The sequence below is a fragment of the Miscanthus floridulus genome, chromosome 11, assembly GCF_019320115.1.
Source record: "Miscanthus floridulus cultivar M001 chromosome 11, ASM1932011v1, whole genome shotgun sequence".
Lineage (NCBI taxonomy): Eukaryota > Viridiplantae > Streptophyta > Magnoliopsida > Poales > Poaceae > Miscanthus > Miscanthus floridulus.
Genome location: NC_089590.1, coordinates 4935485 through 4951393, shown reverse-complemented (window position 1 = coordinate 4951393; position 15909 = coordinate 4935485). Strand labels below are relative to the sequence as shown.

The 15909-nt window shown below is 43.8% G+C and overlaps 1 protein-coding gene across 4 annotated transcripts; it reads right to left on the bottom strand.

Moving 5' to 3' along the window:
- Positions 1–9936: 9936 nt before the first annotated feature.
- LOC136494299 (protein transport protein SEC31 homolog B-like) lies at positions 9937–14530 on the bottom strand. Of its 4 annotated transcripts, none has more exons than XM_066490468.1 (6): positions 14018–14530; positions 13883–13940; positions 13654–13787; positions 11559–11645; positions 10864–10958; positions 9937–10477 (listed from the first exon to the last, which is right to left on the bottom strand). In XM_066490468.1, exons 1-6 carry the CDS (start codon positions 14335–14337, stop codon positions 10440–10442), a joined length of 732 nt encoding a protein of 243 aa, XP_066346565.1. In that variant the 5' UTR covers positions 14338–14530; the 3' UTR covers positions 9937–10439. The 4 variants fall into 4 exon arrangements, 3 of the variants coding, with proteins under 3 accessions (XP_066346565.1, XP_066346567.1, XP_066346564.1); XR_010768554.1 differs by lacking the exon at positions 9937–10477 and adding an exon at positions 11830–12079; XM_066490470.1 differs by lacking the exon at positions 11559–11645 and having other exon boundaries at positions 9938–10477.
- Positions 14531–15909: the final 1379 nt, after the last annotated feature.

Below are 15909 nucleotides of genomic sequence, written 5' to 3'. Positions count from 1 at the left end.
CATCTCTTCAAAGCAGGGAGGTCATTGAACACCCTCCCCTCCTCAATTACCATGTTAGGACCGGCCTCAAGAGCTTCTAGGAGCTCATCATCACGTCCTTCTGCAATTGCCTGATCAGAATGAGCAAGATCACTGAACTCATGAACTCTAGGATCACGACGGTCGGGAAAGATACGCCTCATCATCTCAACATCACTCTCCATCAGCTCTCCAATAGGACGATCATCATCAGAATCAAGAGCCCTAGCCATCTCATATGGCTCTGAATCATGCATAATTTCAACACTATTGGAGCCATGGAATCCATCTCCAAAGTGCACTTGCGCAACAACATAGGGCACATCCATATTCTCAGGAATGTCTCTTGCAACGTCATTACAGAAATGAGGAAAGAATGAAAGAAATAGATGTAAGGAAGGGGGTAAGCTCCCAAAAACCATGCGGTTAAGACACTTACTCGGATGATTCTGTGTCAAAGGGATCTCATAAAGAGGATCTGCCATGAAAACATGAGTATGACAACCATCTCCAAATACCGCATTGGGGGTAGATTGAGCATCAGGAACCGTAGGCGCAATCTGCACATGCAGGTAAGGTTCTGGAACAGGAGGGTCGATGTGTGCCGAATGATCCATTGCTGAGGTAAACCCATGAGGGATTGGATCAACTAACACCCGACGCACAACCACGTCCAAACATTGCAGCTAGCTCTTCATAGCCGATCTCACATAGTTCTCCCACTGATCCGCACAACCAATTGAGATCATTCGCCTGAAGATATTCGGAGGACAACCTAGGTGCAGTACACCATCAACTGCAATGTCATCATCTCCAAAGCAATGCAGCTCCTCTCGAGCCCTTGCAACCATCTCATTAAATGAAGGCCTATCATTGAATAGCACAGGCACGCTTTGCATGTTAAGAAACTCAACATATCCATAGCGATCGCTTTCAACCGTGCCTCCATGATATATGGTCACTAGGTTGTCCATCTATTTCAAAAACGTAACGAAACACATGTCCTTTAGTCCAAATTAGACGATAGATATTACCTAACAAGTACGGGCTAACTACAAACTAAGTAATCAAAATAATAACTACGTATATATTTATAGTGTACTCACTAAATAGCTAGATCATATGTAGTTAACTACAAATATAACTACATATCTAAGTAGCTATCTAACTATATCTATTTACCAATGTATCTATGTTCCTATCTATCTACATATATATCTCACTAAATCAACTAACTGAGTCATCACAGTAACTAGTAAATAACAAACACCAACTAAATAGGGACATTGCATATTCATAATTTTTACCTTTCCGGGTCGGTGGATGACGGGCGTAGGTCAAGGCGAAGATCTGGGCCCATGGTGGCGCGGCCGACGATAGAGGTGGCGCGCGGCGGCCGCGGGGTGCTCAGCGCTCCGCGCGGCGAGTCTGGCTCGACGGGCGCGGGAGGCATGCCGGCGGTGGACGGCGGCAAGGCGGGGTGAGGCCGGCGGTGGAGGACGTGGCGGCGCGGTGCTGCAGCCAACCACGGGCAACGGCGCGAGGGCACGGCGGCGCGGTGCAGGCTTGGGCGAGGGAGCAGCAGCGGCGGCGCGGCGCGGTGAGGGCGCGGGCTCGGCCGCCGGAGCAGCAGAGACGACGCGGCGCGGTGAGGGCGCGTGCTCGGCCGTCGGAGCAACAGCGGCGGCGCGGCGCGGCATGGGCGGGCGCGGGCGCGGCGCGGGCGCGTGCGCTGGCGGTGCGGGCACGGGTGCTGGCGTGGCATGGGCACGGTGGCGGGCGCGGGTGCAGCGGTGGAGCGGCGACGGCGCGGGCAGGGTCGGCTAGGGCGTGAGGAAGAAGAAGAAAGGTGGAGCGGCGGTGGCGGCAGATATTTTCGTTGTCGGCGCTAGAGTGACTGGCGTCGAGCTCGGCGCCAAGATCTACGGCGCTGAGCTCGGCGCCAGTCACTCTGGCGCCGAGCCCCCTGGCAGGGCAATACCCTATGCCCTTGGCTCGGCGCCAGTGACAGTGGCGCCGAGCTCGGCGCCAGTCACTCTGGCGCCGAGCCAAAGGTCCATTTCCTAAATTTTTTCCGCCAGGGGTCTATTTGTGAGAAACTTTTGAAAAAAGGCCAAATAGTAAAAAATTCGGCTCTGAGAGCTGTATAGAATGATTCGTGCTGCTGTCGCTACAAAAAGGGTGGTTTTAAGTGTGTTATATATGCCCCTAAAACAGGAGGTTGTTCGGCTGATAGTTTTTGTAGATGATAAATCGGATACGGCTGTTTTGTTGTGAAAGAAAAACACTATACCATAGTTGATAAATTCAAGTGAACAAGACGTAGATGTGTTATATATACAGAGTACTCCAAGTATAAAATTTAAACGATCAGAAGAAGCAAAAATAGTACTAACCGATCCGAAGACATGTCTAAAACTAGGAGCATCTATAAAAATTCTTTAAAATTACTACTTAGAAAACTAATCATTATACTCATTTTCACAAATAAATTAAAGGACAATATGTTGCAGAATAGTGAGCACAATATTAGAATTTGACCCGCATCATTACTATGACCAGATGCTAATCCTTACACGAGCCCTGGCCATTATATAAAGAGTTAATTGAAACGATGTCATTATAATTTTTGTGGATCAAAAAATATTATTACAATTCCCCTATTATGAGATATGCCGTTATAATTCTACCGACACCTGAAATCTATCATTTTATATGTCTCTCGCAACCTCAGGTCCAGTTGCAGGTCTACATACATATACGGTCTTTTGTACCAAATACCCCCTTTCCACCTCATTTACAGCCAAGCCCCACGCGTCATCACTCCTCTTCACCTTGTCACCTCCTCTCTCACAAAGTTCGGATGGATGAGCAGTGAGGCGAGCGGGGCCCTGCTATCAAGCATGCGAGTGACACGTAATGTAACTACACCGTGCTCCGCTGGCATGACTGCCATTGGTGGCCCGCGAGCTGGATCCGGTCGCCACCAGACCGAGGTGAGCTTGGCTCACGCGCGGATCTGGCCACAACGCCGAGCTAGCATCAAGCACGGGCATTGGCATGGAGCTAGGTCGGTTGTTGGAAGCGCTAGCATGGGGCGGAGGCCGACGACACCGATGCAACCGGAGTGGAGGACGTCAAGGAAGACGAGAGGGAGTCCTGATAGGGAGGAGGTGGCGGCCTCGGGTGCTTGTGCGAACAAGGATGGCACGAGCGCTAGAGCCAGCCCCGCCAGCTCCATGGTCGCACATTGCTCTAGGTGGACTTTAGGGGGGTTAGCGTCTCTCTGGACACTACTAGAAATATCCACTTCTATGAAGAAAATCGTAATGACGAATCTAAAACCATCATAAAAAATCACTTTTTATGACGAATATTTTGGTTCCGTCATAGATCATCGGTGACCATCCTCGAACCCCCTTATCTATGATGAAATCGGATATCGTCACAAAAAATGTCATAGAACATTATATGGTTTCGTCACAGATTACTCGCGCGACCGTTCCTGCTCATCTGTGACGATCTTATTTAGAACTGTGATGACCAAGGCTTCGTCATTGAACTAATTACATATCTGTGATGAAGAATATTCGATCTGTAGCAAACGGCACTTCGCCATAAATCTTTACACGGTCCTTTCTCCATTCGACGTGTACATGTGGGACCTACAGTTACTCATCCGTGACATTGGCAATTCATCATAAAAGTCTTCACTCGGTCCTTTTTCGTCATAAAAGTCTCTGCTTGGTCCTTTCTTCATCTGACGTGTACCTATGGGACCATTCTCCATCCGAACTGTGGGACCCCTGTGGGGTCCGACGGCTTGCATGTCACGTGTACCTGTGGGACCTTTCTCCATCTCCATCCGACCTGTGGGACCCGATGACTTTCGTGTCACTTGTGGACCCTTCTCCATCCGACCTTTGGGACCCGACGGCTTACGTGTCACATGTACCTGTGGGACCTTTCTCTGTCTAAAAGCTCTAGTTTGGTTTTGGTGAATTGATGAAACCCTAAGTGCCAACCTAGTTTATCAAGTGATCATGAGATAGGTAGCACATTCCAAGTGGTGAAGCAAATGAAGATCATGACATGATGATGACGATGCCATGGTGATGATCAAGTGCTTGGACTTGAAAAGAAGAAATAGAAAAACAAAAGGCTCAAGGCAAAGGTATAAATGGTAGGAGTCTTTTTGTTTTGGTGATCGAGACACTTAGTGAGTGTGATCACATTTAGGATCGATAGCCGTACTATTAAGAGGGGTGAAACTCGTATCGAAATATGGTTATCAAAGTGCCACTAGATGTTCTAACTCATTGTATATGCATTTAGGATCTAGTGGAGTGCTAACACCCTTGAAAATATTTGTGAAAATATGCTAACACATATGCACAAGGTGATACACTTGGTGGTTGGCATATTTGAGCAAGGGTGAAAAAGATAGAGTTGAAAAGGAGTTAGTCACGCTGGTCATGCAGTGACCGAACGTTGGGGTCCTGCGTCTGGTCAGTGGAAGCAGCGAAGACGCTGGCGTCGGTCTTCGACCAGACACTAGGTCACTAAGTGACCGGACGCTGATGTGGTGCGTCCGGTCCTGCTGACGTGGCAACACACAGTGAAGAGGGTGACTGACTGGATGCTGGGTGAGTCCGGTCAAGGGTGACCGGACGCGTCCGATCGTGAAAAATCGTCTCTAGATGCTTACTGGAAACGACCGAACGCTGAGATCCTACGTCCGGTCACTTCGAAGTAGCGCGTCCGGTCACTACTTAAATGTACTGATGACCGTTGAGATTGGGTGATCAACGTTTGAAGTAGGGGACATGTGGTAAGCATCGAGCGACTAGACGCTGGGGTCCTGTGTCCGTTCACATTGACCAGTGCGTCCGGTCGCCCTGTGTTTAGTGCAGTGAGGAGCCCAACGGCTCTATTCGTGGGAGCTCTCTATTTAAGCCCCATGGCTGGCTCAAGCTCACTCTCTTGGCCATTTGTATTGACATAGCAACCTTGTGAGCTTAGCCAAAGCCCTCCCACTCATCTCCATCATCGATTCAACATCTTTATGAGATTAGGAGTGAATCCAAGTGCATTGCTTGAGTGTTTGCATCTAGAGGCACTTGGTGTTCGTGTTTTGCTGTGGGATTTGCTTGTTACTCTTGGTGGTTGCCGCCACCTAGACAACTTGGAGCAGCAAGGATCGTCGAGCGGAGGTTGGTGATTGTCTCCGGCTCCGATCGTGGTGATTGTGAGGGGTTCTTGACCTTTCCCCGGTGGAGAGCCAAAAGGTACTTTAGTAAATTGCTCGTGGCTTGTGTGATCCTCATCTTGTGTTGGTTGTGCGGCACCCTATTGAGGGTTTGGCATGTGATGCTAATTAGCGCGTGAACCTCCAAGTGAGTGAATCGCCACAATGAGGACTAGCTTGCCGGCAAGCAAGTGAACCTCGGTAAAAAATCTTTGTGTCGTTATTTGATTCTAAGGTGATTGGTCTTCATTGGTATTCATTCATTGATTGGTTCCTTCCTCGACACGGCAGTATAACCATCTTGCTCACTCTCTTTACATTACCGTAAACTAGTTGTCAAGCTCTTTAGTGTAGCTAGTTGTGAGAGCTTGTTAGTTTGGTTAGTGTGGCTCTTTAGTTAGCTTTTGAGAGCACACTAACTTAGTGTAGTGCCATAGCCATTGTGTGGTTAGAAACAATAGAAACTAGAATTGTGGTAGGTGGCTTGCATTTTTGGTAGGCTAGCGCAACACTTGCTTCTCCTCATATTTGTCTAACCAGTTTGTTAAGTGTTGTTGTAGAAACTTTTAATAGGCTATTTACCCCCCCCCCCCTCTAGCCATTGGGACCTTTCAAGTGGTATCGGAGCCGAGGTCACCATGATTTGAGGCTTAACAACCTTCGGTGTAAAAATGGCTCAAATCAACAACACCAAGTAGCCACCCCAATTTGATGGCTCAAATTATCCCTATTGGAAAGCTAAGATGACAACTTATATCAAGTCAATCAATAGGAAGGTTTGGAAGGTGGTGGAGACCAAAATTGAGATTGAGGATGAAGAGGCTCCCACCGCCGCCGAAGAGATGCTACTCCAAAATAATGACATTGCTCATAGTGTCATCCATGATGCTTTGGATGAGAGAACATTTGAGCAAATCAAGAACATTGAGAGAGCTCATGGGGCATGGAAGAAATTAGAGGAATCATTTGAGAGCACTCAAGCCATGAAGGGTGCAAAGGCATACATTCTCAAAGAAAAGTTTGCAAGCTTCAAGATGAAGGAGGATGAGAGTGTGCCGGAGATGTTTCATAGGCTTCAAGTGCTTGTCAATGATCTCAAAGCACTTGGAGAAGAGGTGAAGGACAAGGACTTCTCCCACAAGTTCTTGAGATGCTTACCTTCAAGATTTGGCACATTGGTCACTATTCTAGTGAGGAGTGGTTTGGACACCATGACACCAAACCAAGTGTTGGGAGACATAATGACCGATGATACATATAGAGATGATGATGAGAAGAAAGAAAAGAAGGAGAAGAAAGATGAGAAGAAGGATGAGAAGAAGAAGAGCGTGGCATTCAAGGCCACATCATCTAAGGGCAAGGCAAAGCAAGATACATCAAGTGAAGATGATGGTTTATGGGATGATGATGATGATGAGAAGAAGACTCTCTTTGTCAAGAGATTTGGCAAGTTTATGATGAAGAAAGGATATCGTGCTAGAAGGAAGAAATCTTCATCCAAGAACAAGGAAGAGTCAAGAAGGTGCTTCAATTGTGGAAGCAAAGATCATCTTGTCGCTTAATGCCCATACAATAGTGACAAAGATGATGACAAGAAGAACAAGAAGAAGGACAAGAAGGAAAAGAAAGAGAAGAAGGACAAGATGACCTTCAAGAAGAAGAAGGATGGTTCATATGTGGTCACTTGGGATAGTGATGCTTCCTCAAGTGATGATGATGATAGTGATGATGACAAGACCACCAAGAAGAAGGCACTTGCAAGCATTGCTATCAATGAGAAGCCTTCTCTCTTCGACACTCCATCATGCTTCAAGGCTAAGGCCACTAAGGTACAAATTTGTGATGATGGAAGTGATGAAGAACATGATAATGAAAATGATAGTGATAGTGGTGATGATGAACCTACTAAGGATGAACTATTTGACATGCTAGAAGATACTAAAGAACACTTTGGCATTAAGAGAAAGGAATGCAAAAGCTTGCATAAGGAACTAAAAGCCCTTAAGCAAGCCTTTGATGAGCTTAATGCATCTCATGAGAGGCTAGAGGAAGCCCATGAGAAGCTTGGCAAGGCTCACAAGAAGCTTGAAAAAGCTCATTCCTCTTTGCTTAATGAATAAAATAAAAAGAAGCATGTTGAGACTTGTGATGTAGGCTTAACTTGTGATATAATTGATGAATCATTATCTATGCCTATCATTGTTGCTCCTGCTAACCCTTCTTGTAGTACTTCTACTTCCACCGCATCTAGTAGTGATGGTCTCACTTGTGATGCCTCACTAATGGTTGAGAATGAGGACCTCAAGAAGGAGGTTAATAAGCTCACTCACACCTTAGCTAAGGCCTATGGTGGCGAGGATCGCTTGCTTATGTGTTTGGGTAGCCAAAGAGCTTCTCTCTACAAAGAGGGATTGGGCTATACCCCCAAGAAAGGCAAGGCGGCCTTTGCTTCTCATAAGACTAGTTTTGTGAAGAACAATGGTCGGTTTTGCACTAGTTGTAAGCAAGTTGGTCATAAAGAGCATTAATGAAAAAATAAGAGCAAAAATGCTAAAGTATCCTCTATTAAGCTTGATTCTTTTTATATGCTTACAAAGGGTACAAATGGTGTGAAGGCTAAGTTCATTGGTAAACCATGGATGGGCTCAAAGAAGAAAGCCATTTGGGTACCAAAGAGCTTAGTGACTAACCTTCAAGGACCCAAGCAAGTTTGGATACCTAAAAAGAATTGATCTTCTTTTATAGGTCAATTACAAAGCCAGAGGAAGGCATTAGGTTCTTGATAGTGGGTGCACTCAACACATGACCGGTGATGCAAGAATATTCAACTCAATCAATACAAATGACAATGATGGTTATGATAGTATCACATTTGGTGATAATGTCAAAGGCAAGGTCAAAGGGCTTGGTAAGATCGCAATATCCAATGACATGAGCATATCCAATGTATTGCTAGTAGAGAGCTTGAACTTCAATTTGCTATCCATGGCTCAATTGTGTGATCTTGGATTCAAATACATATTTGGGGTAGATGATGTAGAGATCATAAGTGTAGATGGCTCTAACTTGATCTTCAAAGGCTTTAGATATGAGAATCTATACTTGGTTGATTTCAATGCTAGTGAAGCTAGATTATCTACATGCTTGTTCACTAAGTCTAGCATGGGTTGATTATGGCATAGAAGGCTTGGTCATGTTGGAATGAAACAATTAAATAGATTGGTTAAGCATGACTTGGTTAGAGGCTTGAAAGATGTAGTGTTTGAGAAAGATAAGCTTTGTAGCTCTTGTCAAGCCGGAAAACAAGTTGGAAACACCCATCCTAAGAAAAGCATGATGAGCACTAGTAAAGTATTTGAGTTATTGCACATGGACTTGTTTGGGCCAACTCAATACACTAGCATTGGTGGAAACAAATATGGCTTTGTGACAGTGGATGATTATACTAGATACACATATGTATTCTTTCTAGTGGACAAAAGTGATGTGTTTGCAACATTCAAATCATTTGTTAAGGGCATTCACAATGAGTTTGAAACAACCATCAAGAGAGTTAGAAGTGACAATGGTAGTGAGTTCAAGAACACTAGAATTGATGAGTTTGGAATTAGACATCAATTCTAGGCCAAGTACACCCCGCAATCAAATGGCCTTGTTGAAAGGAAGAATAGAACACTCATTGATATGGCAAGGTCTATGTTTAGTGAGTACAACGTGAGTCAATCTTTTTGGGCCGAAACTATCAACATGGCTTGCTATTGTAGCAATCGCCTCTATTGTCACCCATTGAAAGAGAAGACACCATATGAGCTCTTGAATGGTAGAAAGCCCAACATTGCATATTTTCGGGTCTTTAGTTGCAAATGCTATATCTTGAATAAAGGCACTAGATTGGGCAAGTTTGACAAGAAATGTGATGAAGGATTCCTACTTGGTTATTCCACTACAAGCAAAGAATATAGAGTTTGGAATTTGGATAGTGGTACTCCTAAGGAAGTTCATGATGTTGAATTTGATGAAACCAAGGGTTCACAAGAAGAGAATGATAACTTGGAAGATGTTAGAGGCATTCAACTTTCAAATGCCATGAAGAACATGTATGTTGATGAATTGAGGCCTCACTACTAGGGATGTGTACATCAATGATGCTCTTCTTTCGTCACTGAAGACTCTAAAATCGTCACATGTATTATTTTATGACTAATTTGTGACGATATGGTATTCGTCATTGAATGCGCGTCATATTTTACCTACCGTGACGAAACGTCTATTTTCGTCATAGATGTGCATTTGTTCTATGACGAAATGGCCGTCGTCATAGAAGTGTATTCTTTCTATGACGATCTATTTTCGTCATTGATATAGCCCCTTTTTCGTCATGACTTGCCGTCTGTTAGGCGGCCAGACGACGTCTGCCACGCTGGCAGCTGACGTGTCTTGTCCACGTGGCGCGTCCACATTACAGGTGATGTGTCCGACCACGTGGCAGCTAACGTGGCCAGTGATGTGGATGGTCTACGTGTCCAATTTTTATTGGGCCACAAGGCTTGCTGTGATAGGTTCTCATTTTCGTCACTGAAGTAAATAGAAATTCGTCATAGAATCAATTACCAAATCATCACAGAAAGGTCAGATAATTCATCACAAGTGCACATGCTGATTTCATTACAGAATGCAAATAATACTGGAATGACCAAAAGCTTCCATAAATTAACAGGTCCAGTATTCCAATGACCAACAACTTAATCAACAATTCTAAACTCGGTTCACATAACTCACTAGACATCACATTTGAACTACTAGTTTCATCTCAGTTCACATTAACATCACAGGAAATAATAAACCATCAGCAACATAAGTTACTACATAAATAAAATCACCAGCAGACCCCTTGTTGCTTATCTCTGTCAGCTTCTTGTACTCCTCCATCTCCTTTTGTGTCCTCGCCAGCTTTTCCTAGGCTTCTTCACTTCTCTTCCTGAGTTCATCGATTTCACCTTGTACAGCAGCCGTAGCTTCAGCTGCTAGTTGCTCCCGAAGCTCGCTTTCATTTTACGATGATGATTTGGAGGATGGCACTAGTTTGATGCCAACACTCTTCAGGAAAAGGTTTGAGCTGTTCTGGGAGAGCACCTAGGACACAACCTGCACACTGGACACTGCTGTCTCACCTTTAGCAACAGGTTCTGTCCTCAAAGCTTCCATATTTGACTGAAACAGCAATGACCCATCATTAGTTGATACTTATTGCATTAATTTGAGGAGGAAATATCACACAAGATGTATTTTAAAAAATAAAAACCTATGCTGCATTGATAGAAACTGATGTCAAAAAACAACCGTCACAAATTTATCACATGTCATTTCATATAGGAAGCAAAAGATATCATTAATCCACCATATACGAAGCAACATATCTCATTAATCCACCATACATTTTATATAAGTCAGCTATATACAAAACTGATGGCTATAAGAACAACTATGTCTAGACATCGAGCGACATATAAAAACTGATTCCAATATATTGAGGGACCGAAAAAAAATGGTGAGAAGTAACAGCTAGCACAACTTAAGTCTTGGATTTCAGGGTGTACCATTATTTTCCACACACACATCACAGGGGGAAGCTTGTTCGGCTGCTTCAGCTGTGCTTCTTCCACATGCATGACCACTTGGACATGTTAGTCTCCTGCATAAAAATATTGTAGGACACAAGGCTGCATTAACTAACTGTGGCGATCATGTGAGGAAAATAAAAATAAAAATAAGCATTAACTAACTGCAGGTCGCGTTCTGACCAAATCTTCCTTCTTAAAACACTTATGTACTATCTGGATGGTTAGTTAAGATGTGCATATATGAATATATCTGCTACCAGCAGTACTTAATTTCATTATCCACGCTCAGTCAACAGATGCTTAAGATTGAATGGTTACTCTTCCAAGATCAGTTGATACTAATGGAATCTGATAACTCAAAGTAAACATGGAACAGTATCCTAGGCAGCATTGTAGCATATAAATAAAGCCAATGCTTTGCAAATATTTCAGATGCATTGATCTGAAGCTTTCATACCAGAGCTAACTACTGTGGTAGCACAGAATAGAAATCATTGAACATCACACGTTCCTAGCTAACTAAAAATGGGATTGTACCATGAACAGACAACAATAGCATTTATAAATTATTTACAAGCCATGAAACTATTAGAAAGTATCAACTGATCTTGCATATTTGCATAACACAGTAAGAAAGTTGAAACAACAACTCATTGGTTTTGGCTTCTTACAATGTAGAGATCAAGGTAATCCAGCTGTAATCCTTGAGTGTGTTCTGAAGTGCTGACCGAACCTTATCAGGAACCAACTCTGTGCACCTGAAGTTGTCAAATATTGATCACATTTTGCATTTGGAGTGTTAATTGATGACATTTTGGTATTCAGTCGATTACTAGTTTTGTACTTCCGAAGAGACTAGCATCGCCATTCACCTAAAGTTTCAGCTATAATGATTATCAACCAAACGGCATAGTGAGAGTACGAGGATGTGCATTACAGTACCTCGGAATGGAAGGAAGCAGGAGCGCACAGGGGAGGACGAGGAAAGCTCGAGTGCTGCCACCACCCGCCTTGCGCTGACGATGGATCTAGCTCGTGCACCGTCGGATGCACAGTGGCCCGCTGCTCATGCACGAGGCTGCCGCCATGCTCAGGCGCCGCCACCTCCCGCCTCGTGCCAGTGCCGGATCTGGCATAGCCCTTACCGTGCGCCGCCGAATCCTGTCCGTGGTGGATCCATCTGCCTCCTCTCCTGCCACGGCACGATGGTCAGGGGGCTCTGGCTGCCTCCGCTCTATTCATCAAGTAGGGCCGACGCATCCTGCGGCCTCCAATTCTTGCTGACCGTGAGGGAGAGGTGAGTGTGGCACAGCGCAGGATTAGACCGTTGGGGGCAGCAGCTGGCGGCTGGTGGACAGGAGGAATCGAGGAAGCCGCTCTGCTGCGGCTCTGCGTCTCACGACGGGGAGAAGAGAAAAGGAGGCGCAGGAGAGGGGTGGTGGTCTGGTGGTGGTGGAGTACAGGAAGAGGGTAGGGTTTCGTGGGTTTTATACGAAGTATAGCGTATATGGACCGTCCCTTTTGAGATCTAACGGCTGAGAGAGAGGGGTCTTGATTTGGGTTGAACCTGAGCATCATTTTAAGGCCCAACATGTCTCATATTTTTTCCATTTTAATCATCACAATTAAATCATAATAACTATGGTTTACATGATACTTATGTGTTCAACATAATTTTTACATTAACTAGACTAGCTAAGAGGTGTTGTCTAGGATTGTCAAGGGTTTTTAAAGTTATTTGCTATTTCTTAAGGTTTAAGTCATTTACTGCACGATTTTGTAAATTAACTCCAACTTAAACTACATGTCATGTCAAACAACGTCTCAAAAGACAAATATATATATAAGAATACATGTTTTATTTGAGCTCACATCCTGAAAATTGGTGGAAATGAAGTGTTTCATTAGGGATACTGGAACTTGTATTTTGGTGGCTCCCACGAAAAAAGGTAATAATAACGTAAAGTAGTTCGAAATAATTAAAATTAAAACTACTAAAATAATTTTGAGACACCAAATAATCTTAAATGAAAATTTGATAAACATCAAAGTTGTAGAGGTCATTAAGATCTACAACTTTTATTTTGGTCATCTTGTCATTTGACAAAATTTGAACCTTTCAAATTTGAAATTTTAAAAAATGACAAGTTCGAACCAAAATTTGAGACCCAAAATGATTTCAACATAAAAAGTGATGAATACTAAAGTTGTTCAACTCATAACTGAAATATCCAAACACATCCTGCTTTACAACTATGTCACGTGCCCTAAACCTCAACTTTATTTTTTTCATTAACAGCAACCCACATCAATCATATGAAAGAACAAGCATGGAAACACAGTAAGATAACATAAAGGATTCTACAGGGGAAAAACTTGGTTTGCATTCAACGGACTAGTGTAGCACAGGCGCAAACATCCAGATCATAAAGGATGACTATAATCTTGCACAATCAGTCTAAAGTCGCTCAGTTTCATCCCTGCATCAAATAGTGTAGCCAGTTCTGCTCATACTGAATGAAAATTAAAAATGAGAATGCTACTACATATAACTCAAAACATCACCGTCTGGAATGGCAAAAAACATGCTAGGGTCACCGTAAGCACGCAAGATGGCATCACGTTTACCATGGAATAAAAAGCACCACTGAATCATTACAAGCCGTGAGTAGCAGAAACCATGCATCTCATGAATAACCATTAACCAATCAGGCAAATCCTTAATCCTCTTGTATGACAATAAGCTCTGTACAAAACTGCGAGTACCTTGAGTGGTGGTATGGTGGTGGGTACACAATTGGCTCAACAGGGTTCTTGAGATCCCAGATGCAAAGCTCCCCCTGCTCAGCCCCAGAAGCGAGCCGATTCGGCGTGAGCTCACTGAACTCCAGTCCACAAACCTGGCAGACCGAACACAAACGCAATCAGCACACGACGCCAACCCCGTAAGAACGCCAGGCGCGTAAAACTAACTAGCCAGCCCCGCGCGACTCACTGGCCCGGTGTGCTTCTCCAGACGCGCGACCATAGCGTCCTCCGCTTTCCCCTCGGAGCTGAAACAGCGATGCAATTCAGTCAGAACGGGAGCAGATCTCAAGTGCGAAGCGGGGCGAGGGAGGCGGATCCGGACCTGATCATGCTCAGCGGGTTCCACACGGCGACGGAGCCATCGCTGAGGCCATCGGCGAGGAGTCCGAGCGCGAAGGAGTCGCCCTCGACGGCGCCTGGGCGCGACCAGGAGAGGCGGTTGAAGCGGTCCGGGGAAGGCGCGGAGGCGAGGAGCGGGAGATCCGGGGAGTCGGACTGGAAGTCGAGGCGGAAGATCTCGATGTTGGCGGAGTTGGAGAAGCTCAAGTCGATGGCGCCGGTCATGGTGCCCGCGGCGAGGTACGGCGCGTCCGGCGCCAGTGCCGTCTGCGCCGCCCGCTGCGCGCTCTTGATGCACGCCATCGCCGGCGAGACCGCGCAGATCTGGGCGCGCGCGCGCTCTCTGGCTCGCCAAGGGCAGGGGCACTGCACGGATGAATTGCGAGGGCGATCTGGAGATCGAGGGGGGAGAGAAGAGAGGTGGTGGTGATGCGGCGGGAGAGGGGTTGGGGACCTGCCGAATCGCTGCGGATCTGATCGGGTTAAAGCGGGGGTTTGCGCTTACCCTGCTGTGTGCCAGCGTGCTGGCACGCGTGATTTGGAAGCCTTCGGCCGCGTCATTACGAGCGATCAAGGCCGTTGTTTACTCGAATGGATTACTCTGAACCGTTAGATTTGACCATGCATTAGCGGATGTGTGTACATAACTTCCAAAAAAAAAGGCAGATTAATCCAGTTTCTTAGTGTCTTATCTGGAATCCAGATATAAATTGATGAAAATTTTGAGACACCAAATGATCTTAAATGAAAATTTGATAAACATAAAAGTTGTAGAGGTCATGAAGATCTACAACTTTTATTTTGGTCATCTTGTCATTTGACAAAATTTGAACCTTTCAAATTTGAAATTTTAAAAAATGACAAGTTTGAACCAAAATTTGAGACCCAAAATGATTTCATCATAAAAAGTGATGAATTCCAAAGTTGTTCAACCCATTAATATCTATAACTTTTATTTTAGTCATCTTGTCATTTGACAAAATTTGAACCTTTCAAATTGGAAATTTTGAAAAACGACAAGTTCAAATCAAAATTTGAGATTCAACATAAAAAGCGATGAATACCAAAGTTGTTCAACTCATGAATATCTACAACTTTTATTTTTGTCATTTCTTCATTTGACAAATTCTTAGCACACATTGTTCACTAATCTTACACATGTCTCATATAGTTTATAAAACCTTGTGAGAGATGTGTCACATTTGTGAACAATGTCGTTATCACTTTGTCATATGAAGAAATAACCAATACAAAAGTTGTAGATCTTGATGAGTTATTCAACTTTGATATTTATCACTTTTTCAGCTGAAATCATTTGGGAACCAAAATCTTGTCTGAAGTTGCATTTTTTTGAAATTCAAAATTTAAATTGCTCAAACTTTTCATATGTATATATTGACAAAACCAACAAAATAAATTGATAGAGAATGATTTTAGAAAATTTTAGAAAAAACAATCATCAGATTTGGATTTAGTATGAGGAAGAAAAACTAGTTACAATGTTGACCCACAGATTAAAAACAGAAATCACACTGTTCACTATGATCATTTAAAGATCATCTAGAACAGTGTGATTTCTCTTTTTAATCTGTGGGTAAACTTTGTAACTAGTTGTTCTCCCTCATACTAACTCCAAATGTGATGGTTTTTTTTCTAAAAATTTCTAAAATCATGCTTTAGCATTTAAATTTGATCAAACTTGGATGTGACAATGTTTTACACATTTTAAAATTTGAAATTTGAAATTTGACAAGTTCAAACCAAAATTTCAAACCCTAAATGATTTCATATGTAAAAGTGATGAATACAAAAGTTGTTCAACTCATCAAGATCTACAACTTTTACTTTGGTCATCTTGTCATTTAACAAAATTTG

Coding starts and splice junctions, on each gene's coding strand:
- LOC136494299 (XM_066490467.1), bottom strand. CDS start 14,337: ATGGCGTGCATCAAGAGCGCGCAGCGGGCGGCGCAGACGGCACTGGCG. Junction 13,788..13,882: donor TGGAGAAGCACACCGGGCCA/GTGAGTCGCGCG, acceptor TCGGTCTGCCAG/GTTTGTGGACTGGAGTTCAG. Junction 12,080..13,653: donor CCACCATACCACCACTCAAG/GTACTCGCAGTT, acceptor GTGCCGTGGCAG/GAGAGGAGGCAGATGGATCC.